This window comes from Gadus macrocephalus, chromosome 19 (genome assembly GCF_031168955.1).
Source record: "Gadus macrocephalus chromosome 19, ASM3116895v1".
Classification (NCBI taxonomy): domain Eukaryota; kingdom Metazoa; phylum Chordata; class Actinopteri; order Gadiformes; family Gadidae; genus Gadus; species Gadus macrocephalus.
The window spans coordinates 9,015,507-9,039,726 of record NC_082400.1 but is presented as its reverse complement, the minus strand read 5'-3'; the positions used below and the strand labels follow the sequence as shown (position 1 = coordinate 9,039,726).

At 46.9% G+C, this 24,220-nt stretch overlaps 2 protein-coding genes across 2 annotated transcripts in view; one reads left to right on the top strand and one right to left on the bottom strand.

Moving 5' to 3' along the window:
* LOC132448018 (astrotactin-2) overlaps window positions 1–24,220 on the bottom strand; it is a 245,956-nt gene that overhangs the window by 28,107 nt on the left and 193,629 nt on the right. Inside the window, exons 14-17 of the mRNA XM_060039081.1 lie at window positions 17,554–17,678; window positions 16,248–16,352; window positions 15,682–15,861; window positions 2,236–3,029 (exon numbers count right to left, since the gene is read on the bottom strand). Of these exons, the coding sequence (XP_059895064.1) occupies window positions 2,236–3,029; window positions 15,682–15,861; window positions 16,248–16,352; window positions 17,554–17,678 (1,204 nt within the window). The remainder of the gene's footprint in view (window positions 1–2,235; window positions 3,030–15,681; window positions 15,862–16,247; window positions 16,353–17,553; window positions 17,679–24,220) is intronic.
* On the top strand, window positions 8,017–14,488 carry trim32 (tripartite motif containing 32). Its single transcript, XM_060038191.1, has 2 exons — window positions 8,017–8,132; window positions 8,865–14,488. Exon 2 carries the CDS (start codon window positions 8,879–8,881, stop codon window positions 10,946–10,948), a length of 2,070 nt encoding a protein of 689 aa, XP_059894174.1. The 5' UTR covers window positions 8,017–8,132; window positions 8,865–8,878; the 3' UTR covers window positions 10,949–14,488.

Genomic DNA, 24,220 nt, shown 5'->3' with positions numbered 1-24,220 from the left:
AATGAACATGAGACAAAGCCTCAGCTCACTCCATCCTAACTCAGGCTGCCGGGCTATTATTGTGATTCTGGTGTCTCCTCTCAGATGACCTGCCTGTCTGGAACCATACCCAGCAGAGGTAGACAGACGGACAGATAGACTGATAGAAAGATCGACAGATAGAAAGAGATAAAGATAGACCGATGTATTGAGAGAGATAGAGATGCAATCACTTAGATATGTATAAATATATAAATGCCTAGATAGATTGACAGTCAGACGCATACGCACGAGAGAGAGAGAGAGAGAGAGAGAGAGAGAGAGAGAGAGAGAGAGAGAGAGAGAGAGAGAGAGAGAGAGAGAATCAGCAGAGATTCTCCACCCATCTCCCGGGGGGTTGATGGAGGTAAGGGGGGGGGGGGGGGGGGTGGTGGGTTGGATGACATCAATAAGGAGCTAATAATCCTGCCTTGAGCAACAGCCTCAGAGGGCTCTCTTACCACAGCCGCCCCTCAAACGCAATCTTACCACCACCCCCCCCCCCTTCCCCGGAAGACCAGGGGCTTGTCTTGTCTGTGTGTGTGTGGGGAAGGTGAAGGGGCCGGGACAGTGGGGGAGAGAGGGAGGGGAGTGCAGGGGGGTGAGAGAGGACATTTTGCTCTTCCTCACGTTCATCCATCGATAGAGTGCCCACTAGGGGCCGTCTGCTATCGACTGGTCCTCTTTTCTTCTGGGGGTCCGCACTGCTTGGGATGGGCGGCACGTACCGGTCCCCTTTGTTTGCGGACGGTTGTGTTTCGGGATGTGTGTTGTTGTGTGTTTTGTGTGTGTGTGTGTTTTGTGTGTGTGTGTGTGTGTTTTGCGTGTGTGTGTGTGTGTGTGTGTGTGTGTGTGTGTGTGTTTTGCGTGTGTGTGTATGTTTGTGTGTGTGTGTGTGTGGTGTGTGTGTGTGTGTGTGTGTGTGTGTGTGTGTGTGTGTGTGTGTGTGTGTGTGTGTGTGTGTGTGTGTGTGTGTGTGTGTGTGTGTGTGTGTGTGTGTGTGTGTGCGTGTGTTTGTTAGCTCCTACCTCTGTCATTGTTATTTCCTCCCATAGTTTCAGAAGGTGAGGTAATAAGATGCTTGATGGCGGGGACTGTGAACTGGGGTCTGGTCTGTGTGTTTGTGTGTGAGTGTGTGTTTGGTTTTGTGTGTGTTTTGAATGTATGTCTCTCTAGGACAAGGAGAATGACAGTAATGTGTGTTTGTGTGCACATGTGTGTGCACGCGCACGCATGAGTGTGTGTGCAGGCGGGTACAATACATATGTGTGCGTTCATACGTGTTGCGTTCATGTGTGGATGTGTTTTCTTTGGAGAGCAGGGCCCAGTCATCATGCCTGAGCTAGGGCCAAGATGAAACCATTCACAGGTGAATCCCAAACACACTATGTTTGGGGGGACGGGGACGGAGGGCTTCCAGAAGGACTCATGGACCAGAGGAACACGTGATTGGACTAAACGTCAATTGGAACCAGACAGAGGCCGTTCCCTAATGACCTGATGGAATAGCTAGCATACCAAAACATCACTTGCATAACCCGACGTAGCTAGCATAACATGAAAACATTTTGAGAGGAAGCAGTCCTGCTCGTAATGCAATAATCTCCCGGAGAGACGGCGTTAAATATGTGTGAAAAATATTGTGCTTTTAGTGTTTCGGTTATTTTTTCACAGCGTTCACATAAAAACACACATAAACACACGCATACATACATGCACACACAGGCACAAATTCACATGCACATACACTACCTATAACTTATCCTCACACGAGGCAAAAACCATGACATCATCCTTTTCAGAGTCCCTGAATCAAGCTGCATGTTTTCAGTGGTCAAAGCTAGCCAACCTATGCCACCTAGAGGTGGAGTCTGGTAAATACACTATGGGGGGGCACAATGAAGAGTCTTAAGTATGGCATCGCTATAGTCAAAAAAAGGGGTCATGGCATTACAGAGGGTCACATTAATTTAATCTATCTCTTAAGATGTACACTTCTCAAATTTGACATTTAGGTTAGGCCATTGTGCTTTCTCTCTTTTCTCTCTCTTAGGCACGTATCATGTTTTTCATGAAACAATTACAGCCGCAGACAGAAATGCCCCTGGATGGACAGACATTATTTATTGTGTGTGATGTCCTTTTCAGTCCATTTCATCTGTCTGGCACACATACACACACTCACAACCACCCACACACATACCAGCACCCACACACACACACACACACAACCACCCACACACATACCAGCACACAGACGCACGCACACACACACACACACACACACACAACCACCCACACACATACCAGCACACAGACGCACGCACACACACACACAACCACCCACACACATACCAGCACACAGACGCACGCACACACACACACACACACACACACACACAACCACCCACACACATACCAGCACACAGACGCACGCACACACACACACACACACACACACACACACACACACACACACACACACACACACACACACACACACACACACACACACACACACACACACTCCAGACCAACACTCCCACACTCTCCAACCCACTCCCGCTCAAACCTATAGAAGGCTACTGCTCCTCCTCCTCCTCCCCCCCTCCCCCTCCTCACCTCCTTGGTGATGTTGTCCTGTACCAGGCTGTAGAGCGGCACCACACGGCTGACCTCCAGGAGCACGGGAATGGGCGATGGCCGCTCTCCAGGCCCCCCCCTGGCCTTTCCTCCTCCGTCACCGGCACCACCGCCTCTTCCTCCCGCTCCTCCTCCCGGCCCCCCACCCAGGCCGATCACGGTCTGGGCGTGGCAGAGGTGGCAGGCGGTCGGACAGCTGCCCTTCTCGCCGCAGCGGATCTCCACGCCGTTCACCAGGTCCTCGGACAGCAGCTGGGTCTTCAGCAGGGCCGACAGGTAGCCGATGAAGGGCACCGCCTTGAACTCCCTCCGCCCGCCTCCTGCTCCAACGCCGCCGCCGCCCACACTCACCCCCTGGTCTGTGGCTTCTGCAGGGGGGAGAGGAGGGAGGAGGGGAGGGCGGGGAGGGAGGAGGGGGAGAGGGGAGGAGGGGGAGATGGAGAGGAGGACCAGGAGAAGTGAGGATGAGAGAAAAGGAGAGGAGAGAGAAGAGTGATAAAGAGGGAGAGGAGAATTAGGACAGGAAAAAAAAAGAGAGAGTGACAAGAGGAGAGAAGAGAGGAGAGAGAATTGAAAAGAGACAAGAGGGAAAAGAGAAAGAGACAAAAGAGGTGAGAGAAGAGTAGAGAGGAGAAAAGAGGGGATGGAATTAGAGTGAAGAGAAGAGAGCGGAGAGAGGGGAAAGGAAACAAGAGATGAGGAGAGAGGAGAGAAGACACGAGAGAAGAGAGAAGACAAGAGAGGGGGAGGAAATGAGAGGGAAAGTAAATACAAGTTTAATCAATGATGAATGTTGATTTGCAGAGCCTAGAGCAGGGGGATCGGGATACAGCACAGAGGCAGACAAGACTTCCGCCAGCAACTTTTCTTCCCCTTTCATGATATGTACAAGCAAGACAACAGCGGTTTCTATAAGATTCAGCCGCAAGCCCGCACATATATCTCCTTGTGTGTCTCTCTCTTATGATTCGGCTTCTCTGTGTTGCCTCAAAAACAATCCCTGTATGTCCTGTATGTAAACGTAAACACACACACACACACACACGCACACACACACACACGAGTCTGAGTGACAGCAAAAGTTTCACAACCCCTCCGATAGCACACTGCATCTGGATCTGTTTTCAACCAGAAGAGAAAGAGAGGGTGAGAGAGAGAGAGAGAGAGAGAGAGAGAGAGAGAGAGAGAGAGAGAGAGAGAGAGAGAGAGAGAGAGAGAGAGAGAGAGAGAGAGAGAGAGAGAGAGAAAGAGAGAGTGAGCGAGAGAGAGACAAGGAAGGAAGGAAAGAATGGAGAAAACACGAAACCCCAACAACTAATCCCTCACTGTCATCAGCTTGTATATACGGTGGATGAGCGTGGGGGTCAGCGGCCTCTTCCCCTTTCAGTGTAAATAATCATTGTTTGAAGTACTGCTTGAGGTGGGCGGAGCCTTCGCTCATCACAGTCTGTCAGAGGGATACAGCGATGCATCATGGGAGAGAGGCACACCAAAGGAGGCTGGGGGGATGAGGCAAAATGTTGGAAAAACAGAGGAGAGATCAATTTTAATGCTAATCGCAGGCCCTATGGAGATGGGGTCGCCGGGTGCATTGTGCTTTGGGGAGAGAGGCATGTTTTTTTGGTGTTGTTGTGCTTTGTCTGTATCTGTAGTAAGCCCATGACACATATAGACGGAGATGGTGTTATTGTTGTTATTCCTCATGAAGGAACTAAGGATAAGGATAAAGGATTTCTGCTTGTTAATGAAAATAATAGTCATATATATTATACATATAATGCAATGTACGAAACAATTGGTTTAAATCGGTATGTTAGGGACAGACAATGTATTTCCCCCCCCCCCACACACACACACACACACACACACACACACACACACACACACACACACACACACACACACACACACACACACACACGCACACGGAGCACAGTGAAAGAGAGAGAAACACGAGGCCCCCGTCACACAGTCTGGGGCCAGCAGTTTACAGGAGGGAAGGGCGATAGCGGGAGAAAAATGCCCTTCCAAATGACATTCTTCAAGGTAGGGTAATTGGGACCAGATTAGGATAACCATTTTAAATGATTCATTTCCTGCAATGCCCTTAATCATATTGGAGTGGAACAGCCTTCAAACTATTTCACAGGGGCAAAAAGGAAAACACACCATTCAGGAACTCGTTTACGTACATGTGTGCACAGATGCGTGTGCGTGCGTGTATGTGTGTCCGTGTGGGTGGGTGTGTGTGTGTGTCCATGTGGGTGGGTGGGTGAGTTAGTGTGGTTCTGTGTACGTGTGAGGTGTGCGTGTGTGTGTGTCTGTCTGTGTACATGTGTGTGTGTGTGTGTGTGTGTGTGTCTCTGTGTGTGTGTGTGTGTGTGTGTGTGTGTGTGTGTGTGTGTGTGTGTGTGTGTGTCTCTGTGTGTGTGTGTGTGTGTGTGTGTGTGTGTGTGTGTGTGTGTGTGTGTGTGTGTGTGTGTGTGTGTGTGTGTGTGTGTGTGTGTGTGTGTGTGGGGGGGGGGGGGGGGGGGGTCGGTGTACGTGTGTGTGGGTGAGTCTGGGTGGACGAGTGTCTGTGAGGGTTGGTAAGGGGGTGAAAGTGGGAGAAAGAGAGAGAAGGAGTCTGAGCACTTCTAATGTGCATAGTTGCCTTGGCTTGGTTTTCATTGTTTGTCTTAGCGGTGTTTAAAACTAAAAAGGCCCAAGCACAAGGAAGGGGGAGCTGCACATCTTCCACAAACATTCACGTCTTACCTATCAACACGCGCAAAAGGCCCTATGCTCCACCATTTAGCATTTGACAGTTTAGTCTGAGACGTGGCGGACACCTCACAGGTGAACAAATATTAGAAAACACGACCCAGGTGAAGGTCATCAGATCTCCGTCAGGCTACAGGAAGCCAGGCCCATTATGGTCTACGGTTGCTTTTGCACAAGTAATTTCATGCACCGGATGAAAGCATTGAAAGCAGCATGAAAATGATTATGTTAGGGGGGTTTGCATGATTGCCTGCGTTTACCAAAGGGTCACTTAACACATTAAGAAAACAAATTGTTGGACATGATTACAGTGGCAGTGGCACCAGGGGTCATACAAACACAACACAACTAAGTAAATAAGTCAATATTTTACTGTGTGTGCATAAGACTTGTTTGCCGGGTGGGTGTCTTTTCTACTAAATTATTAAATTACAACAAATGGGCCTACTGATGATGATAGAAACGTTACAAAATAGTGCCAGAGGTTATTATAGTTTCACTGTAAATATTAGCCTCACTTGGAAATGACAACTTCAGTATGAGCGTGAGAAGGAGAGCGAGAGGGAGAGGGAGATGGAGAAAAAGGGAGAGATGGAGAGTGAGAGATAGGGAGAGAGCAGTAGAGAGAGAGGAGAGTGAGAGTGTATGACACAGAGAGAGAAAAAGAGAGTGAGGAGAAAAGGAAGCAAGAGAAAGAGACAACAGAAAAAAAAACTGTGAGTGAAGAAAGGGTGTTTCTGCAGTGAGAGAAGAGTGAGAAAGGAAAGTGTGTGATTCTGGGTGGAGATGTTGGTGGGTGGCTACAGAGGGTGGGGGTTACTTCACATGCTATGTAAACAGGCTCAAGGGGTGGCCCTAAGAGCCCAATTACATGCACTTCTTGAGTCAACACAGACACAAAGAAGAGCTGTCATCGCACGGCCTTCACAATAAAGCCCCCGTGATTAGTCCAGGTTGGCTGTGGCTAGCCTAGTTGCACTCATTCTCACCCCGCATACACTCAAGAGGTTTTTTTTGCCAAAGACTACAGCTTCCTATCTGTGTAAACGATGGTGTTTGATGAAAGACATGGCTCCTTTAGGTTGTTATGGCGGAAATGAGAGGTATCTGGAATGGAAAGGCCGGGCTGGCAGCTGCTGAGCTTTTCCAACTTTAATTCCGGGGGCGCTGAGATTTAAACAAAAGGTGGAAAAAAAATTAAAATGGTAACAGAAGGAGAAAAACAAGGACGTAAATGATGACTTGTTAGTCTGACAAAAATGTTGTTGAGCTGGAAATTGGAAATTGAAGAACCTAATATTGTAATTATAAGCTTGATTCTACTAATTGTGTGTTTATATTTTATTCGGTATATAATTTGGATACTTTCCGCAGTCGGATCTTCATTACCATCACGGTTCGCTCGAACATCTGCTCTGACACCCTTATTTCCCATCTGGGATCAATAAAGAAGATCTTATTGTATCTTAATGAACCTCTCTTCTCACTCTGTTTGATGTAACAAGTGAATGTGGTCTTTATTCAACACTGGCCCGGTCAACTATAACAAACACAAGAAAAGAAAAACATAAATAGCTCGAATTTCGCCGCCATTTGTCTTGCACTGTCATTGTCAATTAAAGTGTTTTCGTGGACCGGTCGAAGTGTGGAATAATTACTCATCTGGGACAGCTACTATCCCCTCTTGCCAGAATCGCGGTGCCACGGCAACGGAGGCAAAAGTTTCGGATGTCTTTCCGGCTAATTCTGTACAGATGTCCGATATTGCCAGCACTTCTGAAGTTGTTGTGACATAGGTAGCCTACTTATATTGTCTGGCTCTTCTTTGCAGTTGGCCCCTGATCAAAGTGCCCTAGTTAAGAGATGTTTTTAAAGAAGATGAATTTGGAAATATTGAAAAGATATATAATTTAAAATAATACAAACATATTATTATTATCATTATTATTATAAAAAAGCCATTATTTACCAATGTCAAAAAGCTAGCTCTGCAACATTAAAAACAAACATTACGCTAACTACTACAACTGCTAGTCTAACTAACACTTCTAACTAGACAACCACAACATCTACACACTATATGATTAGTAGCTAAAACGACCACTAACCAAAACAGCGTATATATTGTATATAATCAAAACAACAGTAAATACGACAACAGCAAACACAGCAATAATGCATTTTGTTTCCTTTTCCAATATTAAGCTGCTGTTGAAAATATAAGAAAGACAAGTGCCACCATCTAGTGGTTATATAATGTAACTGCAATCCTATTCACACATCCAACATTTGTTTCCACACATGATGTGGGAAGCATGTTTTTTCAAATTGCCACCCACTGTCTTCAGATGTAGCCCGTCTCCATCAGTCTACTATCCAGTTCAGGGTAGGTCATTGCATTCAATTCCGTGAGTGGTTAAAATATAATGACAGATCAAATGTAGGGATTATTTTGATATTTAATTAAACTTGTGTGGACCAAATGTATCAATTCCTTTCAACTCGACTATCCAAAATCAACAAAATATTGCTAAGGTGAATGTTTCTGAGCATGAGTTCGGCTGCCTCACAGCCAGCCAATGACAGCAGCCCCCTGGGTCGGTGACGTCGTCGTCGGCAGCACCGCAGTATCAGCACAGCGAGCACAACACAAACACACACAGGCACCACACCATCCAAACCACCATCCATCTGACATTAATGAAAGGGTAAGCTTTTGAAATTCCCCGTCAATACGTGCAAATCGAGCAAAGACGCACGTTTGTTTTATCCTGTTAATGGTCTTCCGAGTATCCAAAGCCGCCCAACTATTATTATATTATTACGTTCTTGTCGCATTGCATCGAAGTTAAGTTGTTTTTTGTGGGAGGGAGGGAGGCCTGGCGATATTTAGCTTTCGATTCAGCTAATAGCTAAGGTGTCAGGGAGGCTAGTAGGTTAACTAATCGAACTCATTAAGTTATCGACAGTTGGCTCAGCCTGAACTGCAAGATGCTAGCCAATGCTACATGAAACAGTATGCTAATCCCATTGCAACAAGTCATTAGACAATGAGCTAGCAAGTAGACAGTAAACAATTCAAACCTGAGGAAGAATATTAAGTGCACTGATTATTTACGAGCCTTTTTATTTGCAGACTTTTATGACAAACAGGCCAATACCTAGCTGCACCCCATGGGAATACATAAGTCATAAAGAAAGGATTGAGGCTTTGCAATACATTGATGTACTTAAGCTATCTTGGATGCAAATGTGACCTAGTTTTAAATTAAAATACAACATTTGTTTAACTCCTCTTTTCCCTTCTCCATTCCTCTCTATTTCTCAATTCAAAATCACTTTATTGAAAAGATCCTTTCTTTCTTTCTACGTGAAAACATACATATAAGAACAAAATGCAATCAAAACAGTAATTACATCCAGCTTCATTCCCCACACAGAGCCCAGCAGTAAAATGGCCGGCGCCGCCACCACCACCACCTCCCTGGACGCGGACGTCATGCGGGAGGTGCTCGAGTGCCCCATCTGCCTGGAGACGTACAGCTCGGACCAGCTGAGGCCCAAGCTCCTGCAGTGCGGCCACACGGTGTGCCGCCAGTGCCTGGAGCGGCTGCTGGCCAGCACCATCAACGGCGTGCGCTGCCCGTTCTGCAGCAAAGTGTCCCGCATGAGCAACATCGCCCAGCTGGCCGACAACCTCACCGTGCTCAAGCTCCTGGACTGCACCAGCTCCTGCGGGGCGGCGGCCGCCCTCATGTGCCGCTCGTGTGGCAGCCGCCTGCCGCACCAGTACTGCCACGACTGCTCCACGGTCTTCTGCGACCCCTGTAAGCTGGAGGGCCACCAGCACCGGGGCCACTCGGTGCAGCCCATCCGAGCCGCGGCCGAGCAGCGGCGCAAGGAGCTGGGGGCCAAGCTGGCCGCTCTCAGGGAGGCCATGGGCCAGATCCAGAAGAAGAAGGTGTTCATCGACAACGTGTCCAAGTCTCTGAGGGCCAAGTGCCGGGCGGTGCAGCAGGAGTACGCCGACTGCGAGCTGAGCCTCCAGGAGGAGCTGGGCCGCGCACAGCGGGGCTTCGCCGCCTCCATGGCGGAGATCGAGAAGCTGAACCGCCAGGTGCTGGAGGAGCAGACGTACCTGCTGCACATCGCCGAGGTGCAGGTGGTGTCCCGCTGCGACTACCTGACCATGCAGGCGAGGCAGAGCGACGTGGCGCTGCTGGAGAACGCGGCGGGTTGCCCCGACGACGCCGAGCTGGACCTGAGGGGCAGCCTGCCCAAGACCCTGAAGCTGCAGGAGCCCCTGCTGCTCAAGGCGGACCGCCAGAGGGCCCTCGAAGTGGCCAAGCTCACGGCCAAGATGTGCGCCGTCAGCGTGGACGACGAGGACGAGGCGCTGGAGCTCGCCGTGGAGGACGGTCTGGCGGGGCTGGAGGGCGCCACGGGCGGCGAGGCGTCGGACGCCCCGCAGGAGTCGATGGACCTCTACCGAGACGTCAACATGGTGGCGGCCGCCGAGGAGGCGGTGTGCGCCTCGCCCGTCAACTTCAAATCAAAGTCCCTGGACGAGGGAGGTGGGCCCTCGCCCGGCGCGGCCGGGGCCGACGCGGGGCCCCACCTCTGCCAGTTCGTCAAGAGGATGGGCTGCAAGGGGAACCTGCCGGGCATGTTCAACCTGCCGGTGAGCATCTGCGTGTCGTCGCAGGGCGAGGTGCTCGTGGCGGACCGCGGCAACTACCGCGTGCAGATCTTCAACCGCAAGGGCTTCCAGCGGCAGATCCAGCGCAACGCCAGCAGCATCGACAACTTTGTGCTGAGCTTCCTCGGCGCCGACCTGCCCAACCTGGTGCCGCTGTCCATCGCCGTCAACGCCGCGGGGCTCATCGGCCTGACCGACAACTACGACAACTCGGTGAAGGTGTACACCATGGAGGGCCACTGTGTGGCCTGCCACAAGAACCAGCTGATTAAGCCGTGGGGCATCACGGCCACGCCCTCGGGCCAGTTCGTGGTGACGGACGTGGAGGGCGGCAAGCTCTGGAGCCTGGCGGTGGAGCGCAACGGGGGCGTGGTCAGCTACAGCCGCCTGTGCTCGGCGGTGAGGCCCAAGTTCGTGGCGTGCGACGCCGAGGGCACGGTGTACTTCACGCAAGGGCTGGCGCTCAACTTCGAGAAGCGCCACAACGAGCTTCAGCTGGAGGGCGGCTTCTCCATCGGCTCGGTGAGCAGCGAGGGCCTGCTGGGCAAGCAGCTGAGCCACTTCTTCGCCGAGAACGAGGACTTCCGCTGCATCACGGGCATGTGCGTGGACGCCAACGGGGACCTGCTGGTGACGGACAGCGGCCGCAAGGAGATCCTGCGCTTCCCCAAGGAGGGCGGCTTCCACGTGCTGATCCGCGAGGGGTTGACCTGCCCGGTGGGCGTGGCAATCACCCAGAAGGGACAGCTGCTGGTCCTGGACTGCTGGGACCACTGCGTGAAGGTGTACGCGTACGTGCCCAAGAGGCGCTCGTCCACCTGCTAGGCTGGGGGCAGTCCGCTTGTTCGGCCGCAGGGGGGGGTCGCCGGAGAGACGATTGCGGGCTAGGTTTTTGGAATGTGCACAGCGGTGTTGTGGGGGGATCGAAGGGAAAATAAACCACTGACAGTGTACAGAGTCATAGTAATAATAATGACTGAAATCCAAACTCACTACTATTCTCCTGTATGGTAACACTATTGACCTATTGGTACACGATTCAGCATGTTTTACTACTCTGGATCCTCGTAACCTGTGTCCTAATTCAATTTCCTGTCGTTTGAAACCTCACCGTACCAAAAATATACCTAGCAGCAGCCGGAGCATTTAGATTATGGACTGTAAAGCTTTAATTACAGTTCTGACGCCACTCAGAACACAGCAGGGATATTTTAGACTGCGGTCAATAATAGTGAAAAGAAAAAAGCACAGCCTCTTACGAGGTCGCCATTGTCGCCTATAATTGGTCAGAACTGTCACATGAGCGGTGACCATGTGGTGGTTTGCTCCTACACCCCTTATAAATAAACACCTTACATTGGTGGTTGAAGTGGGAACATTTGTTCACAACAACCGGAGCCAACAACCATTACCACCAGACTTGTTCTGTTTCGTACGTCTAGTTGTGTGTATGAGCTGAAAGGCCTTTTGATACCTGCTGGTAACTTCTTGGTCATCTACGTGGGCGCTTGCAGTTAATCAACAACATTTTGCAGTTTAGTTTGCAGTGTGGCACACAAGAAAGTGGCAATATTCCTAAATGAATACAGCATTGGCTTCGATTAGCAGTCGGGAGGAACAATAGTTGGCTAATTATTAACACAAATATATTTTAGGTGAAGTTGAAGAAGCATACAACTCTTAAAATATACAACATATTTTCTGTGAACTTTTTTTTTTTATGTGAAAGGGAGAGTAGAAAGTCAGCTAATTCTGCACTTTAATGACAAAAAATAGCAGACAGCGGCATATGTTGTATGTTTCTTCAAGGGCTTTATAAAAATAAAGAATCAGGTCAGGGAAACACTGAGCGAAGCACAAAAGAAGCTCTAGGAAGAGGCTATCTGAGGGCATCTTTGTACCCGGCTTAATCTGCTCTCTGCAAAGTTTGGAATGGCTGGCGGCCTGTCTGAGCCCCATTCTTCGTCACCCTTGTCTAACTGCTCCGGTGGCCGCTTGAAAGCAAAGTTTTGTGATCTCGCCGACTTCTCTCCACTTTTCCAAAACCCCCTGGCTTTGCCGAACTCCCCCAGAGGCATGCTGACATCGCAATTGCCAAGACGAATTCCTGTGTGCACGCAACAGATGCCATTCCAACTGCCCCACTCGATTATACTCACTCAGACTGTGGCCTCGGTCCCCGTGGGCACAGAGACTGGCTCTTTGTACCAGGCTATTTCTTACCTGTCCAAAATGCCCACTTTATTCTGAACAACCCGGGAGAAGTTTCAAGCCAAGTGCCTGCCTGGGTAGTCACAATGTTGGCCGACACTTGGCCTGAAAATGCTGCCATTATATTGCACTTTAGCACCGTACACCTTGGGAACGAATTAAACAATCTTGGGAGGGGCCCCCACCACCCATTTCGGGCTCTTTTTTTTAATTTATATTTAAACTTCCGAACCCTCAGGGAGACCTGAATCCATACCAAACGAAACCGTTGGTCTGGAGGGGGGGCCCACACATGCAGACCCCACAAGGTCAAGCTTCTCCTGTTTTAATGGCCTCCAGACTTCCGTTATCGGTCAACAAGGAGTCGCGTTCCATGCCCCGAGGTGGCCGTCCCCGTATAAAAGAGAGGAGCCATAGGGGCCCCGCTCCTGTCCTGTCACATCTCGTCACCCGCATGAAGGCGGCCGAGCTAGTCCAGCCTGTGGCCCCCTCAGCGACTCGAGCGTTAGCCGTCCTCCAGTCATGTGACTTCCCGTTTAAAAACAAAACAAAAAAAGACCATCACCCCCTTAGGGTTTTGTGTTGTGTCCGTCACGGTTGACAGCGGTTTCCTTGCACCAGACCGGTGTAGAGTTGGGTATCTAACATGGGTTTTTTGTATTTGTTACTTTGTAAAGCACATGGATTGGTGTCGCCCTCCTCGTATCTTTCTGAAACTTGGGAACAAAACAATAACATTGCTTATTGGTTAGTTTCCGAGGCTGAGGTAAATCCACATAACCAAAGTAGAGAAAAACTAAAGAAATCCCTCGAGCATAGCCTTATTCCACCATTGCTTTTGTGGTGTTTGTGTGTAACTGTGTAACACCTCTGTGTCCTTTTAACTGTTTGTCAGTTGTATTCCCAGATTTGCTTTTAATGAAAAGCGTGTTTCAGATAAAATTACATTGGTTAGTGTCGTAGTATACACTCCCAATGTATTCATCATGTTTGTGTCAAGGTCTGGTAGGTTAATGATACCATAATGAAATATCGGCATTTGTCTCCATCTGCCTTTCCGCTGATATATTGTACACTGTTCGGTGCACAGCAAGACAATTATAGTCGAGGAAAACAAAGCTAACATTCAGACCTCACAACTTCCGGTTTCCTCTTGGTTTTCTTTCTGTTCTATGTTTCAGTGTGAACTTGTTCAACAGATTTTCGGCAGATTTTCAAAGACCGCCGAAAATACAAATTGACCTTGGAGTCCCGGGTTCATCCATGGGTCGGTTCCAAATGGAAACCATTTTTGTCTGTGCAATGTTATTATGGTGCAACTGCATACATATCAATGACTGGTCATAGACCGGTAGCACTTCAATCTCTGCATATTAGCTGGGCCTGAACTACTGTTTTACAATACAGAAAAACTGAAGGGTTCGGTTTTCACTTCAGACTAATACAAATAAAGTAAAATAAAGACTAATAACAAGAGCCATTCCTTAAAAAAAGCCATGCATTTCAACATCGTTTACATGTCACATATGTGATTTTTGCATGTGAAAACAAAACCACTAGTAACCAATTATGTCAACATCTAACAATAAACTATCAAAGGCAGTCTAAATGATTGAACTCTTGCATGGTGTCATAACGTGTGTGACCTCATTGCTTATTTGTTGGCTAGTGATGTTTCATCACCCAATAATTTAAATTTAACGATATGTTATTTAATTATATTCACTACAACTTTGATACTGCAATAACTTTTATCGACTCTTTACTACAAGCACTCTTTAGAGTTAATTTCGACCACAAATGGTTGGGAGGACAAAAGAAACCATTCAATAAAAAAAAGTGTCCTTGTTTTCAATGGTCTTATCCTCCAAACCGTCACCTTTAAAATATAGGTTTCATTTCCTTGACTACGTCGGGAGTGGAGTTATTCTGTCGCCCCTCTCCTCCCCGCTCCTTTTATCTTAAATGTCTTGGGATTTATTTCAGCCTACCCAAGCGTGACATTACAATGTCAGCGCTGCGCGTGTCGTTGTGTTAAGCCTTTCATCGGAGGTTGTAAACCTAACATTGTGGTTTTATTGGCATCTCTGTGAAGCACAAGGCCGTGTGTTGTTTCATTATCTCCACCGAGTGTAATAAAGATTTAACAATCAAGTGGTGTGTCACTCGTTTTATTCATGGTATCTGATACATAAGTCAATTACTCGCTGGGGCTCACCGTTGCGTGCTGTGTCCCGATCCATAATGACTTAATTATTAGGGACAGTCATTAATAGGTTTGTGGGGGTGGGGGGGGGGGCTAAGGTGTTGGCCAGTGAGTGTGAATCCCTTAGCGAGACAGAGCATCACCCCCTACCTTCTCCTTTATGACTGTTTGCATCAGAATTAACACAGTGGATTTGGTTAAAAGCGTAAATACTAATAAAGTAGATGTTTTTTTTGTTCTTCCCCATAAATGAAGGACCATAGCTTTATTCTAGTGTTTGTATTTTTACCGGTGTAGAAGGTCAGGGTTTTTATGCAGCACTATAACTTAATAAACAGGGAGAGAAGCGGAGTTGTAATAAACAAGTCAAGTATTTTTTAAAGTGGGATTGCGCTGCACTTGAATTCACCCGGTAAAGTGATCATCAAATCACTTCACTTTCATCAAACTCATATTTTGTGTAAATGTCTAAGGTTAGAGAAAGGTCCAGGTGAAACCACCCACATCATTCTCCTTGGGTTTTATAGAGTAAATAGTCCATTTTATTAAGTGTTTCCCTTGAAATCCTAGGTGCTATCTTTTGAGCCAACATCTTTGTCAACATAAAGTATAGTATATTCTTAAAGGCATTGGTAATATAATTGTGTACTAATTCTGTATAATCTGCTCAACTCATAAAATGGAATTTGTTTCTTGTTTGTTATCTCACAGCACTTGCATTTGATCGATATTTACGTCGTTTTTCCGGTGTTAAATCTATGCTTTTTATTCTTCTTACTCTGTGTCTGTCCGTTAATGTCTACCATGAAAAGTTACATCTACGATCTCTCGAAATCATTTATTTTTCAAAATCTTGCTCATATAGTAAAACCTATGTACTGTATAAACCCCTTAAAAATCGACCCCTTAATGACATCACAAGTGGGCGTGTCAGTGCTTTGAACCATCCCTCATACATGTGGGGGGGCAACCCAGCCTCTTGGGATGTAAGAAACTGGTCCATTTGGAATGGCTCGTAAAAAAGGCTAAGCATCAACCCCCTTGGGCTGAAACGGGAGCCCTTTTCCCCCCTCCGGTCTCCCTTAAATACGACACCTCTGCGTGGGGATCGGCCCTGGTTCAACTGGCTCTCGGGCCTTACCTTTCTGGTACTGCAGCCAGAGCTGCTGCTGGGCCTTCTTGCTGGGGAAGTAGATGTTGCAGCTGAGCTCGGAGCCGTACAGCGCCTCGGAGACGTAGTGGCTGCCGTACTGCTGCAGGAAGGCCAGCAGCTCCTCCCGCGAGCTCTCTGCCGACAGGGTCTTCAGCACCTTGGAGAAGCCTGGCTCCCCGGGGAGAGGAGGAGAACAGGGTGAGGTAAGATGCCATGTTAGGCTAATCTGGCCAGTGGTGTGAATGTATCGTCTTGTTTGAATGAAGACGTGAATTCTGTCTGATAAAAGTCTGATTTATTTCATAGTGTTGTGAGAATAGTGCCCCTGGTTTCTGATTTATTTTATTGCAACGTTTTTTTAACCAATGTATAGTTATTTTTGAAAGCATTTGGATTTTGAGAATAATTTACAACGTACACAAGCAAGAATGAGAAATAATTTGACACTAGCATATCAAATCTTGTATGTGAGATATCCATATATGAAAATGTACACTTATACACAGATATCACCAAACATAAAACACAGCAGATACACTGTAGAAGTGCTGTACCTGCAGACAAGGTGATCGAGCTGAGCTTGACTCTGTAGAGGTTGCTGCGAACCCGCCACTGCTGCATCATGGGATAGCCCATGGCTTCGTTGAACTGGGCGTCGCCTGCGAGAAAACCAAGGGAACACATCAGGAAAGCCAACCCAAATACCCCAAAACCCAACATCACATACAAAAGGCAAAAAGTTAGGAAACATTGCAAAAACATTTTGTCTTGACCTTTTTAACAAACTTTGATTTGATTGCTTTTCCTCAATGTTTTTAGATTTTTTTTGTAAGTATTGTGACACGTATTTTTTACGTTTGTGTACTCCTCAGCTTTTAGATACCCTGTGTATGTTATGCTGTATCTGTGGGTTGTAGCTTTCGATCAGAAATACATGGTTAATGTGCAGGATAATGAAATGGCTAGGTAGGACTCCTAGCTGAAAGGTACTGGGTTTGATCCCCAGTATCCACAGCCTAGCCTGTAGTCATCCTTGAACAAGATGCCTTAACCCCTAACAGCTCCTGAATGACATTAACTTTATTCACAATAAGTCGTTTTGGATGACAAAATGTCTGCAATATATATAAGGTTGTGAATAACCTTGGTCTGGTGCTCTGTGAGAGCCCTAGCCCCTTGAATTTCACAAATAACCGGAGTGAGATGCTTCAGCGATGATGCCCACAATAGATCAGCAAGTGAGCTAAAGCCATGGGAAATCTAGTTTCGGCACCAGGTGTAGACGCTGCATATATATATGAATACATCTCTTTCATCATTCTATATATATAGGTCTGGAGACATATAGGTATACAGCTCTCGGAAGAAAATGGTCTCCACCAAGAGTGAAAGCACTCCTGAATGGATGATGTTCGCAACTTCTCTACTGCTTAAACCTTTTCTTTGTTTACCGTAACTATACTATAATACCGGCACAGTTTATCTATTGATTGTGTTTGATATATGGAGGAACCAATTCTGGTTCAGGGAAATTTTGAAACCATTTTGAAACCAAAAAAAAAAAAGAAATTGTCAGTATAGTAATTAAAGCACTAGACTAGCCTGAATATATATATATCGATATATGTATGTGGTTTTCGTATTCATTACGTACTTAATAGTGTACCCCACAAGGGGGCTGTATGGGGGAGAGGATTTGTGGTCTGCGGCTCCTTCCTGCTGTTAGAGAGGAAGGAGGCCATCCTTAGCACTACCAAAACCTTCTCTCCTGCCTTTTCATTGATCTGTCTCAAACATACTTAACCATCTCGGCGCGAACAACGATGTCTGAGACCCACTACAAGTGCACCCACTGCTCACCTGTGAGCAGCTGTAAGTTGGGCAGAGGCTCGGACAGGACGCCCCTACACTGCTCCTCCACTGGTAGAGGAATGACCATGAGGCCGTCGGCGAGCTGGGGGAAGTCTTTGATGAAGTTGTTGTCCCTATGGAAACAAAAAGAGGAGAGAGAGAGAGAGAGAGAGAGAGAGAGAGACATGAAGGGGCATGGTTGATAGTGGAGAGTGGCTGAGGTGTGTGAATCACGGTTCGAAGACTTCTGGTTGTTGGGAGATCAATCCCTGACTACCTGTGGGCGGCGGCGTCATTGAGCAAGAAATGTCTCAGCCCAACCTGCTTGTTGAAGACATTTCACTGAAATTCACTGTAAGTCACTTTTTGGCTCTGCTAAATGCTAAGGGAAGGAAAGAAGCGAGGCAGTCGTTTGAAAATGACTGCATGAAGATTAGAGGATCAAATCACTGCCAGAAATCTCTGCCAAAACTATAAACCCCTCATTTTGTTATTTTCCCGTTGCATTTGCTCAATATATATTAGGGACATATTAGGGGAAATCCTTTTTGTTTCATTAGAAGGCAAAATGATGCCTGCTTTGTGTAATATTCAATTTCAATTTGTGTGAGATTTGTTTAGTCAATATTTGGTCATGCGATTATTTTCCACAAACGTAATTGTCACGATAATTCACCGAATCCGGGTTCCCTTCAGGATACAAAGTTTGGGTAGCAGTTGCAGAACGCGTGCGTGTGAGTGTGTGGTCGTGTACATGTGCGTGCCTGTGGTTGTTAATGTTTTAGTGCATATGTGTGTGTGATGTGTGTGATGTGTATGTGCGTGCGTGTGTATGAGTTTCTATTTGTGTGTGCATGACATGTGTACATGTGTGTGTTTGTGTGCATGCACAAAGTGTGTGCATGGCTGTGTGTCTGATGCTTGGCCACTCTTTAAAAGAACCAGTAGTGTCCCCCAGATGTGGGACATGAAGAACTACTGCCAGTGGAGATAAGTCCAAGCCCCCTGGAATCCTTGTCTCCCTCGCTTTATTTTTCTCTTTCTGTTGGAGAAAGATTAGCAGTTGCAACAGAGCAAGGAATAAAATGCGATTGAGAGACAGAGAGAGACTGAGAGAGAGACGGAGAGGAGACAAATAGAAAAAGTGGAAACGCTGGAGCACCCAGGAGATTAATATAGTCATACTGAGAGACTCACATAGTGGACTAAAATGAGTTTCTGTGAAACTCAAAGGCCTTCTCTTAGCATAACTGTTTAACTAATCTTATTCTTTTTGCAGTTGCTCTGTGTGCTTAAGTGCATGCATTTTAATATACTCTTTCAGAGTGCTGGCAGTATAAACGGCCAATTTGAATACCACATCGCGCTCTTAATTGCATCATATTTGAACCCTAAGGCGTGCTTCCGTAATGTGCTTCATTTCACGTTGAGGCCTGTGGTGCCGGTGCATTCTGGGAGCCCAGTGGAGAGCCAGCAAATATATTTCCCATAATCCTCTTTTGTGGGAGACTCTGTGAGCACAGACCTTGTGCCACATAATTAGAGCAGAGGTGACTACTCTCTCCATATCAATTCTTCATCCTCCATCTCCTAACCGCTTCCTGTAATCTCCCTTTCTCTCTCCCTCTGGCTCTCTTCTCACCTTTTCCTCTAATCTCCCTTTCTCTCCTTTTCTGTGCACTTCTCTATCCCTTTCTTTCTCTCTCTCTCTCTCCTTTCTCTCTGCCCTGCTCTCTCTCTCTCGCCCTTATCGTCCTCAACACAGAAGGCATTAGAAGCTATTTCGGCCGTACTGTTACAGTGGAGGGATGGATGGACTGAATCAAGGACATGGGGGGATGAAGGGATGAGAGAGAGAGAGAGAGAGAGAGAGAGAGAGAGAGAGAGAGAGAGGGGGAGGGAGAGTGCCAGAGAGTGCGATAGAGAGGGAGAGAGAGAGGCGAGGAGGGGTGGAGGTGCAGTAAAAAAGATTACCACTGCCCATACTCTCAGAAACGTATTGATTGCCAAATTAAATCAGCCGGCTTTGCACCCGCGCAGCCTCCGCTATAGCCAACACACGGCTTTCGTAATGGACTTCCCAAACCCCTACATGGACGCCACTTCGTCCTTGACAACCAACCCACTAACGCTTGGAGCTACTTCCTTTTGTAATTTACTTTGTTTACGTCCTTGATTTGTTTTTTTAAGGCTTATCCCGGCTTACGGAGAGGGGGGGAGAAAACCGAATAAAATAAAGAAAAGAAAGAGAGAAAGGAAATTGCCTTTACGAAGTTCGCTCGTGAAACCGTCGGCGTGACTTCCTCCGTGTGAAGGTTAAAACCTGATAAGTGCAGGACGTGTTTACTGTAATGGCCTTAAAACGGTAATTAAGCAGTTGGAATGCCGTCCGTAACTTCTCTCTCTTTATTAGACGTCGTGAAGACGAGGCACAAGTAAAGGCCGCTTGAAGAATGTTAATTAAGGCATTGGGTAGTTATTCTTTATCATCGAGTGGTTCGCTCACAGGAGGACTAGGCCTGTTTTGGTCCCATGCATGCATCGAAAGACCAGATAAAGGGAAGATAACGTCTGAACATATCACACCTTCTACCATTAAAGTTTTCAGATGGAGAATAATGTGTTTATTATTGCATTTGAAAATTAGTTTGAAAGGAAGGAACGTTGGGTGAGTAAGATGGGTAAAGTCATTGATCCGATGGGAAAAATACATTTGATCCATTGTATAGCCCTGCATTCAGATCTTTATATTCAGGAGATTCACAGCAGCGTATTTTAGTCAGTCGGTATCAACATCTAGTATAGCTACCAGCTCTGCATAAAACCGACAATGCACACAGGGGTATCGGGCGAGTAGCCGGGATCCATAAAGTAAAGTGCATAAGTGAAAGGAAATTTGAAAGGGTAGTGAAATCCCTGAAAAAACCTACTTCAGTTAGGGTCTCATAAAGTGTTTGGTGAACATTTCTGGCTTATTTTTGACTGAAATGAATAAAGTTGATAAGTGTGGGGGGGGGTTTCTCTGTAACCTACAGAAAGTCAGCTCCTGCCTTTCTTCCTCAGAGTGGTTGCTTTCAATTGGCCACACACCCTAGCTCCAGCGAAGGTGACGTTTATTCTGACAACGCCCAAACGCACTTTCATCTACGGAACCCTGTGCGTCCGGGTTCTTTTCCGAAAACCTTTACGACCGCCATGACTGCACAGACGAAACCACTGAGGTTCGACTGAGTTCACCCCCCCTCCCCCTTCTCTCCTTGTCAATCCTGTTTCGATTTGCTGCTCCGCTTCCAGTCATCCACATACCCCATTATGTCACTCCTCCTGGGATCGGCAGGGTTTTGTTCCAAAGCGCGGGCACACCGGCCCCCGACACATGCGCCCCCCCCGAAAAAGACCCCCGCCACCAAACCATCATGTATTCCGCTCATCACCCCAGGAGGACGGGGTCTAGCCTCTAAACAGCCGTGTGTGTGTTTACTGATGTTTCATTCAGTACCCCTGTGTGTTCATTAAAAAGATAGGGATGGGGGGGAGGGGAGGGGGGGTTTTGGGGGACTGTTGTTAAATGAAATCTGAATGAGCAAAGGGGGAGCAAAGGGGAGCTGAGGGCAACAGCCGACAGTGCAGAGGCAAACACACGCTGAGGTACCTCTGCAGCGGCGGAGGGACGGACGGACGGGGACATGTTTGAACAGTAACTGCACCTGGCTGAATCTCTCTCCCTCTCCCTCTCCCTCTCTCTCTCTCTCTCTCTCCCTCTCTCTCTCTCCGTTAATATAGATCAACACACACTTGCATGAACACACGCACACACACATCATTTTGCATTCACACATGCTACAGCACAAATACAAGGGTGTTCAGTTATACATACACAGACACATATACATACACACACATTTCTCACACACACACACATTTCTCACACACACACACACACACACACACACACACACACACACACACACACACACACACACACACACACACACACACACACACACACACACACACACACACACACACACACACACACACACACACACACACACACACACAGGTTTGACGATTCTGACAACCATCAATAATTGTATTAATTAAAATTCAAATGTTTCCAAAATGGACATTTCAAAGCAGGTGTATTGCCAGTGCATGGTCACTGTATCAATGTGTAGCAGCGGATGGTTTAGTGGAGGAATATGAATGTTAGTTCTGGTCCCAATGCATGAATACGTGTCTTTGTACTTTGGTTGTGTTCTTCCTTGATTTTTAAACTAGATGGCACATTTCATGAAGTAGTGTTCAATTTAGACACTCAAAGGGGTACTGTCATAACAGATACATTATATTCAAATATTAATTTATTCCCCATCCGTTCATTCTGAATATTAAAGGGTAGAAAGGGTTAGAGAAAGAAGAAGCAGTAACCGTCTTCACCAGTAGAGGCCACTCTTTATCTGTGCAAAAGGACATCCTGAGGTCCCGACCTAAATACACCCCATAACGTACACACTATGTACACACGTGTGCGTACACACACGTACACGTGAACGCACACACACGTACACGTGAACGCACACTTACACAAGCGCGAAAAACCCAAGAAAAACTTAAACTTTGAAAACACATTATCTTCATTAGGTTTTTCAACCAGTCAATTCAGTTTTGTCATTAACAAGCCTAGCAAATCCTACTCTTGCCTACCCCTTTACAAAGTTCAATGCCAAAAGTCTATTCAAATTGAACCAAAAAATAATTTACTATTGAAAGATAAACCATTCAGCCACTCCAGTCTTTATCGTTTATTTTGCATTGGTCGTAATTGTTAAACTAGCGAGGCTTCTACACTGAAAAATCAACCGCTCAACACACGTACCCTTGAACCCATGTTTGAGGGATCCACATCCCCTGATTATGAGTTGCTAAGCCCACACGTCAGTTTTAGAAGTTAGACTTTCACTGTCTCCCCTACAAGCCGCCCATACCAAATCAGGAAGCTAAGCCGGAAGCGAAGAACGTGACATCAACGCCTCGATCCAGCAAGGTGTGATGTTTCCAATAGCAGAGCAACAAAGAGAATCAGTTACTTGTGAGTTGTGACAAAACACCACATGACTACAAATAACCACCCCCGAAAAATTAACATCCGTTTTCACCCCCTTACACATCACACCCAAAAAACTAAATCACAGCAAGTTTCCTGGGATAAACACTCTTCTGTGACAAAGCTTTTTGTGTTGTTTTTTTTGTTAACAGCTACACAACGGTTTAAAAAGTGTTTCTGTTAATCCTACACTCACACCTCTACCGCCTGATGTACACACGCAAAGTGTCTCGTTGCTTCCTTCACCTCGGGCTTCTGAGAGCTCAGTGTTGTGTGCTGTATGCAGAAAGCGACATTAGCATAATAAAGTGAACTCTCTCTCTCTCTCGCGCACACACACACACACACACACACACACACACACACACACACACACACACACACACACACACACACACACACACACACACACACACACACACACACACACACACACACTGAGACTTAGTATGCGACTTGTTTCCCCATGATATCCAGAATCTTATTAGTCAACAAAACGGTTAATTATATTCAATTGTTATGATATCGACTCGGCTGTGCGTGTCGGTTTCACTTCTGATTCCTTTCCAGAATCCAAGCACACGTTCAAAATTAAATAACGAAACTTTTTAATAACATACCGCACGGCGCTTTGCATTATTAGTTATGGGAGGCAGGGAGTGCCAGTATTAACGTTGAACCTAATGAACGGTTTGCGGTTCAACCGGAGGTCTAGTCTGTGTCCTTTAATGACGGCGACGCGCCTCAGCTGTCGCGAGTTCCACACGGCGCCTCTCCCTCATCGCTCGACCGCTAACGGCTACCGCTAGTCTCCATCGGGGGACGTGAGGAAAGTATTGGAACGCGGCCCTACCGTGTGTGTACATCTGCCAGCGCGCCTCGCTTTGCACCTGTGTCCTTGCTCCCCGCCTCGCAGCGTGTTCACGCACCTGTGTAGGTGTTGAGCTTCTTCTTTTTTTCCCTGCGTGTGCTTATCTCATCCTCCCACTGCGTTACGTAAACCAATGTCTGGATCGGCTGTGTAGCTCTCAGAACAAGAGTCCACCGTGTGCTGAAATAAAACACTTAATCCCCCAGTTCCCCAGTTCCCCCCCCCCCCCACACACACACTCCTCAGGGGCCTCCCAGCATGGGGTCTCTCTGATCACCATCTCTCGACGCATGAGATCAGAGATCAAAAGATTCGAAGGATCAACTTCTCTGTGTGCCTGATTGTGTTGGGAGGAAGCATAACTAAGGTTTAGGGTACAAAGACACAACAAACAGAGTTGGAACCCAGAAAAAGGGGTCAAATGGCACCATGGTGTTTTCCACTGCGTTTCATCCTCGTGTGTTGTTGGAATACAGACTACGGGAATCAAGCCTAGATTGCTCGGAGGAAGAAAAAACAGTTTTTTTTGCATTTCGGATTCTGTTAAGTCTACTGAACTTTGCAGAACACAGCGAGAATAAACAGTCCCCTGTCACCGTGTGGTTTAACCGAGACAGTGGTACTGTTTTTCCTGTTTCATGTTCCAAAGTTGTATATCTTGTTTTATTGGGTGTACATGTGGAACGGTAGCAGATGCT

Bases quoted from the DNA above. Each gene is read 5' to 3' on its own strand.
- trim32 (XM_060038191.1), top strand. From the start codon at position 8,879: ATGGCCGGCGCCGCCACCACCACCACCTCCCTGGACGCGGACGTCATG.